Consider the following 13,803-nt stretch of genomic DNA (forward strand, 5'->3'; position numbering starts at 1 on the left):
GCCGGGCTTCGCGAACCTCGCTCGCGGCTCGATGAATTGGATGGCATGTCGCCTAATTCCTTAAAGTAAATGATTTGTGCTTGATGTTTAGGTATGGACCCTTTGGAGAGGAGGTTTCGAGAGTGCTAGGCGGTGGTCTTGTGCCAGTTCGACCTACTTTTTCTTGTATGGTCCACACGAATCTGTTGCATTACTTGAACTTTCACTTGAGATGTATGGAAGTTTGAAGATTTTAATTTTATCAAAGCTATTGATTTTGCTGCATTGTGGCTCTAAAGGTTCCTTAATTTTGGTGGGAGGTGATCCTAGTGTTGGCAAGAGTACCCCTATTCTTTTGTAGGTAATGTACTTAGATGATACAATAGAAATTCGTAAAATATTTTAAGTTCTCGTATATATCTACCTCCCTGTCTAACCATTGTGCCCTACCTTGTCCATCTCATATATTAATACTAGAAGATGGCTGCAATGATTGCTTTGAAGGGCATGATCTTGGGAGATCGGCTCCGTAGTATATGTCTGGGGAAGAGGTAAATGGATTTTTCATGTTAGCCTTCTGCTGGTCTTTGCTGTCATGCATATTCATTCTTGTTGCCAGATCAAATTTGTTATTGCTTTGGGACGGTTTTTCTTGTTTGTAAATATAGGCTCTTTTGCATTTTCTGTCTTAGGATTTCTCTAGCTTGTACCTTAAGAATTAGCCACGAGACAATTTTACTCAAGGATTCTTGATAGAAATGAGGATATAGATTTTCTCTAATAGGCATGTGCTGTATGTGTTGCTTATCTTTTTTTCTGGCCAACCTTATGTGTCATTGTCATATCACACTTAGAATTACCTTTTCCCCTTATGAGGAATCTCTTTGATTTTGTATTAGAGTGTGGAGCAAGTTGGAAGTAGAGCTGACCGTCTAAATGTAAAAGATTTACATTGCTGTGTATTGGCAGGTACCGAAAATGGAGGGCCAACTATTGAATTATTTCAGCTTTTGGATATTTGCGCTCACTACGAAAATGAAACAAAAAAAAAAAAAAAAAAACATGTTGAAATCTGAACCGACCCGGAACTTTGTGATAGGGTAGGTTAGGTTCTCGGTTTTCTGACGGAGGTTAGGGTTCCAAAATTGAGAAACCTGTACCGGAGAGTAAGTTCCAGGTTCCAAAGGGAACCGAACCGGAACCGGGAACTGCTCACCCTTACTTCACGCTCGTGTCCACACTGCATCTCTGGGCCCCGCCGAAACGCATCAAAAGACTGAGCCTTCCCCGGTTCTTTCCACGCTCCACGTAATTTCTTGGCAGTGTCTTGCGAAGCCCACGTTACATTTCCTGACCCCAACTCCCAGCACTCCAGGTACAGCGCCAATGCCCCTTTTTTAATTTTAATTTTTTGCTTTTTGGTAAAGATGCCCCTTTTTAAATTTTTGTCTTCTTTTCGGCGGAAAAAAAGAAACAAATAGAAAAGAGAAAGAAAATTGCTGCCTTCTCTCACATGACACTCACGTAAAGCCACACAAGCGCTCGGTTTTGCCTTCCACAATTAGTTGGGTGCGGTTGGACCCAAGCATGTCCTAAAATTATTTCATTTGAACTTAAGAACGTAAAAATTACACTTGGGAAGAAGGAGATTCTTCACATGGAGAGAGTCACCCCACCGCATCTCATAAGGGATGTATGAGAAACTAGTAAATTAATATAGTAATCATACGCATCAACGAAGGTAGAAAGATGGGTAAAACATCCACTATAAAGTTGATATGTACTTCACACAGTGTATTTCAATCGAGAGTACACACACATAATCGATTTTCCTTCCACAATTAGTCGGGTGTGGTCTTGTGGTAAGATACACGGGTGAAATTTTTTTAACGGAACTGTCCCCGGGGGCACATTGGCACCAAATTCACCAAAATTAGGGCGTAATTTGCAAAAAAGAAAAGGAAATTGTAATATCGACGTGTTATGAATCTCCCAAGGTGTTTTGCTCACGTCTCCCTCGCCGGCTGGGTCAAAAGCTTGCGGCGCCTTTTGCAGTTGCGACATCCGGATTTGACCTGCCGGAATGGAACGCATGTGAGAGAGAGAGAGAGAGAGAGAGAGAGAGGACGGCGGGACCGATTTGGAAAAGAGGATTGGTTGACTCCCTTTTCCTCTGAGATTCTCCTCTCACCACCCCAAAATCACGCAGCTTATATTTTTTGGCAGAAAGGGAAACCGGAACCATGCAGCCTCCTCTCCATAAGTAGGTAACGGTACCTTCCCACTTTCCACGCTCCCTTCAATTTGCTGCGAGGGCACAGAACTTCACACGGAAATACTTGCAGAAACAGCAAAACGCTCAGCACAAAATTTCCAAATGACAAACCTCCAGCCATTCCACCCGCCGAGAGTAACAACCCAGCGTCACCTTCACCAGTGCCACCCCTGCCCGACGGGTACAAACTGATCGTCGGCCACTCTATTGCATTTGCCATACCCGCCGTTCTCGGCTTCCTCATGGTCATCTTCTTGGGAATACCTGCCCTAATGTCGCCAGAGTTCAGGCTTGACCTGGGCTCTTCGCTTTCGTCCCTCAATATCTCCACCTCCCATGTCAGCGCCCAGTGGAACATTTCTCTCTCTGTCAAGAATCCCCGCAAGCTCATCGTTGTCAAGTACACCCACATGAAGCTCCTTTTGAGCTTTGGAGGTGACCTCACTCTCTCTCGTCCCTCTCATGTTCCGGCCTTCACTCAGGGCCCTCGCAACTTGACAACGGTGAGAGCTGAGGCCCTGTCGATGCTGCCGATCGCCAATGACTTGGGTATTATGGGCCTAGTGCGCTCTTTGCAGGGCGAGGTGGTGACCATCGACGTGGTGGTGGAAGCCAAGTGGAGGCTGCACCTGGGTCCGTGGCTGTGGGTGCCTGTGTTTGATGTGCACTTCTCATGCATGGACGTCGCCTTTACAACTCCAAACAATAGCGAGGGTGGCAGTGATTGGATGATCCTTGGTGGTACCCTACAATGTGAGCCCGACATCTTCACTGTACTCTAGTAAGAAAACTCATGGAAAAGTTACACAGCAAGACCCAAATTCATGTAAGTAATACAATTAAGTCATGAACTTTTCACTTAATTTAGGACTCAATTGCACCTTTGGCAAAATTTTAGGACTCCATGTCGTTATTTAGACCTTGTGGTGCAGTTTTCCCGAAAATTATGAGTTACTGTTACTAGTTAGTTTTGATGAAGAATGACATGGATTTGCTCTGGTGCCAATGTATTTGGCTCATTCCTTTGGGAACATGTTTTGCTTTCATGTGCTTGAAGTAGTCTAAGATTCCGTTCGTTTTTCAGAAAATAATTTTCGAGAAAATGTTTTTGAATTTTCTGGCGTTTGTTTAATGGAAAATGAATTCTTGGGGGAAATATTTTCCATGAAAAGGAAAAAGTCTTCTTAATTAGAGAAAAATGTTTTCCACTTTTGAAAAAAAAAGAAAATATTTTCCATTTTTCAAAAGTGGAAAACATTTTCCTTACTTGATCTCTCTTATTTCATATCTTTACAAATCCTAACTTCCCCCTCCCCTTTCTTCTACTTATTTTATTTTTTTATTCAAATTATTTTTAATTTAATTTTTTTCTTTTTAATTCGAATTATTTTTAATTTCCTTTTTCGTTTCTATTTCTTTTCTTCTTCTTTTTTTCTTTTCTTTGTTTCCCATCTTCTTCTTTCTTGGCTAGTCATTGGCCATTGCTAGGCGAACCTCGAGTTCGTTAATCTCAAGCTTGTGCTCTACATTCTTGTTTATCCTTTTCTTTATCTATTCTAGCCTGCAGTTGTACATTACTCAAGTAAATGGCTCTACATGCTTTGCTTCTTTTTTCTTTTGTTTATTAGAACTCAAACGACGCAGGGGAGAACATGCCACTCAACTAGAAGATTCTCATTAGGGCTGTACATACTTTGCTTCTTTTCTCTTCTACTTCTTTTTAAAATCCATACGAACATTTTTTAGAGTAAATGAGTGTTCGGCGACAATGAATGAACAAAGATATGAAGCAAGTTTGCTCGAATTTAAAGGCAAGTTCATATTTGATGGATTTATAGGTTAGTAACTAATGTATGCTTAAGTAGTGAAGTCTTAGAAAATATTTTCCTTACCGAATATCGGAAAATATTTTTTTTAAACATTTTCAGGTTTTAGCCGAACACTAGAAAATATTGTTATTTTCTTGAAAAATGACAATTGGGAAAATATTTTCCGAAAATAGCTCATTTTTCGGGAAACGAATGGATCCTAAGAAATATATATTCTATGATACTATTAATCATGTTATTGTCTATCTTGTGAGCTGATCTTTCCCTCTGCCATATACACACGTCTCATGGAATAATGCATTTTTTTCTTTGACAATGCAGAGGATGGAGGTCATTGGGAGATCGACAAGCAGATGCAGTATGGTGTGGCTTTATGTTACAATTTTCCTTTGTTTCTCTTCTATTTGTGCTCTGATCACTTTAGTGAGTCTGATCGTACGTACATGATACATATAGCTTTTGCTTAAAAGCTTGCTGAGCCGCGATTTTTTATATTACTTTTGACTCTTTAATTTGGCTGAGATCAATGGCAAGATCTGAGTAACTTTGTGTTGATGAACAAGTGAGGGTTTTGATGTTATTGGATTTTCTCGTGCATGATGATTCATCCGGCAAACATTAAATGAGACATGTTATATGTAAGTAGCTTAGATTATTCCTCAATCCAATCTGTATGAGCATGACTAGTGGAACTAATGTCTTTCGCAATTGATTAACTCTAATTATATGAGATGTAAGGCATTTCGAAGTAAGTAACTTACATCTCAATATGAATATTCAATATTCATAATCATAAAGGAATGTACATAAGATGAAAAGTACATAGGATTAGAGAGACCAAGAATTCTCACTCTTTTCTAGATTTAAAAAAAAAAAAAAGAACTAAAAAAAAAGTCCTAAACATATTGCAATTATGTTAATTCAGTCATAAACTTAATTTTTTGACTAATTGAGTCTTAAACCTTTACAAGTATTCCCGATTAGTTTATTCGGCCAAAAATGGCCAACCGATGCTAACACAGCAGCCGGCGAGACGCAGGCATTGTCGTGGCAGCCTAAATGACATTTTTTAATAATATTTTATTTTTTGAAATTTTTATCAATTTTTTTATCATTTTTTTCTTTTCTCTCTCCCTCTTTCCTCCTTCTTCCTTTGACTTTGGTGATCAGCCAACCCTTCCCTCTGGTCGGTCGCCGGAGCCAAGGGAAGAAGGAGGGAGGAGGAGAGGAGGAGGAAGGAGGGAGAGAGAAAAAAAAAAAAGATAAAAGATAAAAGTAATAAAAGATAAAAAAATTAATAAAAAAAATTCAAAAAATAAAATATTATTAAAAAATGTCACTAGAGCTCGCTGGCTACCACGTCAATGCCGGTCGGCCATTTTTGGCTAGATGAACTGATCGGGAATAACTTTAGAACTGAATTGGCACATTTGTAATAAGTTTATGACTTTTTTTGTAATTTTCCCTTCTTTTTTTTTGGGTCTTCTAGATTCATGTACCCATTTTAATCCAATTAGGATATTTGCACCAAAATTTTTTTATAATACATAATAATTCATGCCCTTAACTTTTTAATATCTGGCTATAATTAAATTATTGACCGCACCCGAATGATATAGGTCCAATGCGGTCATTATTGGGCCAGTTTCTATCATCATCAAGGCGCTGTGCACGGATACAAATGTGCGCTTGTACTCGAATTCAAAGGATTGGGCATTCCCAAAGATGTCTCTGAGCTTTGGAAGAAATTTCTTTCTCGACCAGCTATTATGTCGCGTGTGGTTCATGTGACTCGATCTGCTAGCTAGCGTGGATCCCCGAGACCAAGTAAAGCATTTAGGTGTCCTGAGTGCGAGTTGGGCCTGTTAATGAGATGGGCCGATTGTGGAAGCCCAGATCGGTGGGTGGCCCAAATCGACCAGCAGGACAGAGAGAGAGAGAGAGAGACTGCCTGCTACGCCAGCAGACAACAAGCCGATCACATTCATATCACTCTCTCTCTCTCTCTCTCTCTCTCGCTTGCACAGATTATCTCCACTCGGCCAGCTTCCAATTGCCGGGCCATGAAGAGATCCGATAGCTCTTTCTTTGTTCTGCTGTTGTGTTTGGACCGGCTTCGAGGTTCATCGTTTGCGCTCCTTCGCCAGGTCTGACGTTTCTTGTGCTCCTCTACTCGGAGCATGTTTCGGAAACCATGTGCCCGACGGTGGTTATGGCATGGTGTAGGAGGGCGGCGAGAGTTTTCACTAGGAAAACGAGCAATACTAGCGCGACGCGTCCATTTTGACAACCACACATGTGACGGCACACAAAACCACCTGTCTCCAATGTTGGCCACCGCCGTGGCTTCTCCACCACCTCCGCGGCCGCCTCCATGCTGTTGTCTGGCTCCTCGAGCTGGGCCATTTAATTTGATTGGATTAAACATTATATGTTATTTATATGTCGCTTTTGAGAAACTGGTAACACAATTTTGCCCATAAGTTGTCAATCGATATATGTAATCACAAATTTTTTTCTTATAATTTCATCATATATAATCTAGAAACTCTCTCTCACGTCTTAGTTCAGAACTCAGTTTGGTTCCTTCTTACCTCCTTCGCCATCTTAGAAACCTACCAGAAACCGCTCCTTATCAAAGCCTCTCGCCCTTGCAATCACTCTTCACCTTCATCGGATTAGGTCTTCATCCTAAATGAAGTCTTCCTCCAATTAAACACCATCATTGTTTCGCCGAAGGATGAGGCTCTGCTGCCACCAAAGGAATAAGGATCCTAGCTTAGTTCCATGAGTTTTCCTATTAAGCCGCCACTTGGCGAATGTTGTCGCTTCAGTCGCTTTTGCTCGACTTCAACAAATCTCTTTGTTTGATTGTTGGAGATCACTGGAGAATCTCAAGAATAAAGAGGAGAAAAAAGTATACATATTTAAGATGATTAATATAATGAAAAACCTCAAACTTATATATTTATGATAAATTTACCACAAACTAATTTTTTTATCATAAAAAACTCTCAATTGGTACACTTGGATAAATTTATTCAAAATGACCACAAAAAACCTTAAATTGGTACAGTAATGACAAATTTACACAAAACAATTTTTTTAATTGCCGAAAATCACAAATTGATACGTTTGTGACAAACATATCTTCCATTAAATTAGATTAATATCATTAAAAATCACAAATCAGTATAATTGTGACAAACAAAGAATAAAATCTCAAACCGGTACATTAATTAACTGTTACGTGTCATTTAACTTAGCATTTTGAGTAATATTAAACGGAAATCAATAGAGAATATATTTATCACAAATGTATCGAGTTTAGAATAAATTTATTAAAGGTGTACCAGTTTGGATTTTTTCATAATATTAACTCTATAAAAAATATAGATATCTCAGTCAGTTCAAGAGTTTTAGGTGCTTGGTTGGGGGAAAAAAATGTTACTGATCCGTGGCCTATAATACTCACGTTGGTTAAAATTGCACCTTGATGATCAAACTTGGATGGACAAAGTGAAGTGGTGAAACGATGGTACGGGAACACCCTATGTTTTCTTTTCTTAGGTTTTTATGTCATCAAGAATGGTCCACATTGCATAAGAAGAAAAGAAAAGAAAAGAAAGTTATCAACTTAATGAATAATGAAAATCCGGAATGAGAATAAATCACGTTAAAAACTTATCAAGAGACCACACCATTCTTTCATTCGTTAGACCGATCTTTTCTCATTTTTACATTAAGGTAACTTTAGGCCTGGCGATAGTAATATTAAGATGTATGAGTTTTGAAAATAAATTAACAATCCTGACAAAATTACTTGGAAGGGCAAGTTGACTTGTAGCGAATTCCAGCCCATCCCCTACGCCAATGTCTTTTGATAACTTGTTGCTGACGTCGGCGGGTTTTTAGGCTTCGTTCATGTCAATGATGAGTATTGTCGCGGGAAGGTAGCGCACACCCTTCGCTCCTTTTGATGCATTTCTTTTAGGAAACAAGAATATGCTTTTAGTTTGATGGGATTAGTGTTGCACCTCCATGCCAGAGGGGTCCATCGGATTTGACTCCGAATAAATTTTGGTCAGGGCAGCATGTGGCCGAACTCGTCGGATGAGTATTTATTTATGAACAAGTAGAAGGAGAATAATAATTTAGAATTGTGTTCCGTGCGAGAGCATATGATTGAAGTTGCCGTGAGAGCTTAAACGAATAGTTTCGATTAACAGTGCCACGCAATCTGTGCTTTGAACCATTCCTTGCGTGACACCTGTCCATGTGTCAGTCCACGTCGGCTCCCTCTTCTCTCTCACGTCGTTCTAATTTAAACCAACGCACGGGCATTTAAAAAAGTCGAAAGGGAATTCTCTCTCCTCTTTACTCTCTCTTCCTCCTCCGACGCTCCTTCCGGTCTAGCGATTCCTCCGACCGTCGCTCCCTCCCGACGACGGCCTTCCTCTCTCCACTCGACGGCCTCATCTCAGCAGGGCTCCATTCTCTCGGCGCACTTCTTCCTAAATCGCGCTCTCTCCCGACGGCCGATTTCGCTCGCCTCTCTCCGTCCCCCGACTCGCGACCGAGAAGCAATGGCTCGGCTGGTGCCGTGGTTTCTCTATCGTTTTCCGAGAAGCCCCACTTCAATTCCTTGCTCTGTTCGTCCAGCGAGTGCCATGGCCGAAGACCCTTTGGGCTTTTAGAAAGTGGGTGCGTGAAAAGGCGCGGCCTTAGGAGGAGCCTGAGCAGCTTCGTGACGTCTGCCATCGCCACGCCGAACTCGGTGGTGAGCGAGGAGGCTTTCAAGAAGTTGAGGACTGGTGGGTTCTCGGAGAGCGAGGTTGACGCGAGTGAGGATGAGGGCGGCTTCGTGTCTGAGGGTGGCGAGGCTGAGAGTGTGAGCGAGGACGAGCTAGCTCTCTCCAAGCTGGGTTTGCCTCAGAGGCTCGTGGAATTTCTTGAGAAACGTGGCATTACCCATCTCTTTCCCATTCAAGTATGCTTTATCCTTTGTTTCCTTCCCCTATGTTATCCAATATTTTCGCTTTGGTATGAATTGCTGTTGTTTATTGCTGGCTGAGTTTTTCTTTGTTTGAGCATACTTAGTTGGCTGGAAAATTAAGTAGAAAACCTTGACCTTTGTTAATGTGCTAGGCGAACCACGGATGGAGTTAAGTGCAGGCAATCATAATAGGTATTCTGGGATGTTCTGTCGTAGCTTACATTAGATGACTATCGTATGCTGAAAATTGAGCTGTTCAACACTAAGATGTTGTTGGGACTAAGGCTTTACACAGGCAGAATTCGTTTTTTCAATCGACTCGATATTTGGTTTCTTTACTTTTGCCAGCACTAGGATAGTTCACTCATCACTCATTACTTTTCCCCCTTCATTGTTCACTATACTAAAGTTTCATCATGTTTTCAATGGCAAACTCATGTTCCTTGTACTATTCTGTGATTGTTAGAGAGCGGTGTTAACCCCTGTGCTTGAAGGGTGTGATTTAATTGCTCGTGCGAAGACTGGAATGGGGAAGACTTTAGCTTTCGGGATTCCATACTGAAGCGTCTTACTGATGGTGATGAACATAGAAGTCCGAGGTATTTGAGTAATAATTTTAATTATCTTGGTGACCTCAATGTTTGAGCATTTTTCTAATGACAGATTATACTGTAAATGTCTCTTAGATGTGGGCGACTTCCTAGAGTTTTGGCCTTAGCACCAACAAGGGAATTAGCAAAACAAGTAGAGAAAGAAATTAAGGAATCTACACCTTACTTAAACACCGTGTGTGTTTATGGTGGAGTTTCTTACATTACCCAACAAAGTGTCCTTTCCCAGGGGTTCGATGTAGTTGTCAGGACTCCTGGTCGAATCATTGATTTGATCAACGGTAACAGCCTTAAATTGGGAGAAGTGGAATTTTTGGTACTTGATGAAGTTGATCAGATGCTTGCCGTTGGTTTTGAGGAAGATGTGGAGGTGATCTTGGAAAAGCTTCCCTCACAGCGACAGCGCCTGCTTTTCTCTGCCACAATGCCTGGTTGGGTGAAGAAACTGGCGAGAAAGCACTTGAACAATCCTTTGACAATTGACTTAGTAAAGTTCTTCTCTCAATAACAATCTCTCTGTCTCCATCTGCCCAAACTTCTTGCATGATCCGATATTGGGTATAGGCCTGAATTTTTGCATAGTACAGTCATAGAAATGGAGGAGTGTGGCTCATCAAAATGTCGTGTGATGGCTTATGTGGTTTGCCTGCTCTTTATTTTCCTGATGTAGGTTGGAGAACAAGATGAAAAACTCGCAGAGGGAATTAAAATTTATGCCATATCAGCAACTCCAACTTCAAAGTGTACCATTCTAAGTGATCTCATCACGGTAGGAGATGCTTCCCTCATATTTGATATCTTTTTCCCCAATCAAGATGCTTATTTGATTCGCTAACATTTGCATATGGATGTCTCCCATTAGGAATATGTCCTGAATTTCTCTATCATGCTGTTTCTTAAGATTCTTCCTGCTTAGTGGAAGAAGGCTTTGATTTTGTTCTTGCCTACATGCTTTATGGTAGGCTTTAATAGATTGTGCTTTTACTAGATAAATGACCTTTTTGTATATCTATCTTACGTGTATGCGAAAGGTGGGAAGACCATTGTTTTCATACAGAGTAAAAGAGATGCAGATGAGGTGTCAATGGCATTAATGAGTATCATTGCCTCTGAAGCATTGCATGGGGATATCTCTCAGCATCAGAGGGAGAGAACTCTTAATGGTTTCCGGCAGGGGAAGTTCACTGTTCTTGTTGCTACTGATGTTGCATCTCATGGGCTGGATATCCCTAATGTTGATCTCGTAGGTTATTTAGTTTTTTATGTTTGTTTACCTGCACGATTAGTTAGTCCTCTCACAAAGCTACGTGTATAAGATTAACAAGAGTATGCAACTCCTAATGCCAGGTCATCCACTATGAACTGCCAAATGATTCAGAGACTTTTGTCCATCGGTCTGTTCGTACTGGACGCGCTGGGAAAGAAGGAATGGCTATCTTGATGTATACAAGTAGTCAAAGGTGAACTGTCAGATCCATTGAGTGAGGTGTAGGTTGCACATTTGAGTTTATTAGCCCTCCAGCAATGCATGAAGTTTTGGAGTCATCCGCTGAGCAAGTTGTTGCGACCCTCAAAGTGGTTCATCCTAAGTCTGTAGGGTTTTTCACTCCAACAGCACAAAAACTAACTGAAGAGCAAGGTGTAAATGCTCTAGCTGATGCTTTGGCTCATTTGAGTGGTTTTTCGCAACCTCCTACATCTCGGTCTCTTACAAATCATGAGCAGGTAAATTAGAGACATCTGTGGCAATTTTGTTAGTCATATGTGCTTCTATAACCCTACTTTTTAATAGATTCATTTCAAGATTTAGGAAAAGAAGTGGTTGCTTATTGGAGCATGGACCATTTATGTTGGGAAAATAATTTCTGTTTCCTCTTAACATTGATCTTTATTCATTGCTGCAACTTTCAGCATATCCATGGGTCAGAGAAGGAGGAAATGCATCAGATATCCCTATTGATATATCAGTTTTGAACAATATGAGACAATTTGTGAAGTACGGTCGATTGAAACAATTTGCTTTACGGTTAACAAAACTGCTCTGTAAGATTTGTTCAAGGAGGAAAGGATATTATATCATGTCAATGTCTAACAAATATTGCTTGCAGGCACTAGCAAGCACACTTGATGAAGAGGAACTTGCTGACCTCAAGGATCAATTTGCTGCAATTGATGTAGATAAAAATGGTTCTATTAGTCTTGAAGAAATGAAAGAGGTATCCATTTCTTTCTCATTCCACATTCACTCTGATGAATATTTTAATTACATCATGATCATGAGTGTTGTATGCATGCAGGCCCTTGCTCAGGATCTTCCCTGGAAGATGAAGGAACCATGTGTCTTAGAGATTCTTCAAGCGGTAACTTTTATCTTTACCTTTGTTATGGCCTTGTTTTTTTCCTTGTGTATTAGCAATTGAGATTTGCTTTTCTGGTGGGTTTTGTGGAATACCATTTCTGTCAGTTTCACGTTCTTCTTTTATTGTTTTGGTGATTCTCTTTTGTTCATATTCGATGCTTGAAGCTTCCATTTAGTTCTTGCTTCATGTTTCATCATTTTGGAAACTTGCTTGTGTTGTTAGCCAGGAAATGTTGGACTAATTTTTTCATTCATAAGATGAGCTGCTGCCAAGCTTATAGATTTTGCACAAACATGTGAGTCCTGAATGGTGCATAAGAATCTCTTTTATTTTTCCTTCATGTAGATCGATAGCAACACGGATGAGCTAAGTGGATTTTACTGAGTTTGTTGCAGCTACTCTTCGTGTGCATCGAATGGAGGAACATGACTCAGAGAAGTGGCAGCTGCGGTCACAGGCCACTTTTTGAAAAATTTGACATTGATCGTGATGGTTATATAACCCCAGAAGAACTTCGACTGGTAATTTTGACTATCTTCATTTATTCATCCCTTCCACATTCATTTGTCCTCTAGTTCTCATTTGTCACTATGGGTATGGGTAGAGTGAAAATTAAATTACGTAGACAGGGCTAAATATATTTGTTTTAATTTGTAACTGAATTTTGACCCTGTCTCTTGGGAGCTTGAAGTTTGTTTCTTGCAAAATTGCCCAAAAGTTGGGATAAGTTCTGTCTTTTTACATATTGGGCACAAAATAGTAGCATAGCTACTTTCTGTTGCAGCTTCACATAAAGAAACTGTTCAGCTTGTGACCTTGATAATTTGGTTATTGTCTCATCTGAAAATACTAGCCGAATGTATTGCCTCTTGTTGTATATTCTGCTCAAAGTAGTGGCGCAGGTTTTTTATGTTGCTTGGTACAAAGAAATGGTTAAGCATGTTAACGTGTAACCTTGACATGATGCTCCCATGCCCTTTTTAGCAGACAGGTTTGAAAGGCTCCCTCGGTCCTCTGCTAGAGGAAGCCAACGTCGACAAAGATGGGAAAATAAGTTTATCGGAGTTCAGAAGGCTGTTAAGAACTGCAAGCATGGGCTCTCAAAACTTGCCGAGCCCATCTGGTTATTGGAATTTGAGGAAGATATAGATCCATTCTGGAGCTTTTGGGTGTTAAAAAGAGAGGAGGGAGCACGAGACAGGTTACGTATTTTGGTTACTCAAGATATACCGAGCCAACCATGATGACCGCCTCTGTACTCCGCTCCATTGCCAGTGGAAATCCCTGAACAAAAGTTAGTATCAAGGGATTTTGCATGGCACCCCAAGTTAGCCGAGAAGTGCTTGAGGATGAAGGTTTGGAGAGATTGCTGGCTGTGGTCGTTTACTTGGTGAGAGGGAAGGGCTATACGGGCGTACGTCTTCTAATGAGTGTGGGATGTGTAGGCTGCGAGTGTATATTTAACGCCCTCGAATTTGGGGGCCTGTTCTATTATAGAATGGGCAATGGTTTTTTACTTGTAAGGCCTTCTCTTTTCCCAATTTTTTTGGCATCGCAAATGAATTAAGTGTAAGCATTTTTCAGTCTCTCTCAGAGATGGGCAATGCACCTGCTTTTCCTGTGAATTATTTAGAGATGTATGCTGAGCAGCCATTAACGAAAATAAGTTGATCATATTATTTAGGGTATTATTTAGGGTGACGCTTCTTGGTTTCAAAAGCCATTCATCATCACGTTGAATCATGGCCAATAG

General features: G+C 40.6%; 2 protein-coding genes across 2 annotated transcripts; both read left to right on the forward strand.

The window, feature by feature from the left end:
• The first annotated feature begins 459 nt into the window (after positions 1-459).
• LOC104417187 lies at positions 460-11,735 on the forward strand. The gene is given in 10 exon segments (XM_039309412.1): positions 460-530; positions 2,325-3,035; positions 8,500-9,073; positions 9,546-9,633; positions 9,636-9,678; positions 9,766-10,177; positions 10,361-10,459; positions 10,722-10,933; positions 11,038-11,415; positions 11,602-11,735. Coding segments are annotated over 8 exon segments (2,061 nt in total). The 3' UTR covers positions 10,785-10,933; positions 11,038-11,415; positions 11,602-11,735.
• Positions 10,784-13,688, forward strand: LOC104436036 (calcium-dependent protein kinase 28). The gene is given in 9 exon segments (XM_039309413.1): positions 10,784-10,933; positions 11,038-11,092; positions 11,183-11,368; positions 11,602-11,906; positions 11,988-12,050; positions 12,396-12,419; positions 12,421-12,513; positions 12,515-12,571; positions 13,035-13,688. Coding segments are annotated over 9 exon segments (1,098 nt in total). The 3' UTR covers positions 13,200-13,688.
• Positions 13,689-13,803: the final 115 nt, after the last annotated feature.

The sequence above is a fragment of the Eucalyptus grandis genome, chromosome 3, assembly GCF_016545825.1.
Source record: "Eucalyptus grandis isolate ANBG69807.140 chromosome 3, ASM1654582v1, whole genome shotgun sequence".
NCBI lineage: Eukaryota > Viridiplantae > Streptophyta > Magnoliopsida > Myrtales > Myrtaceae > Eucalyptus > Eucalyptus grandis.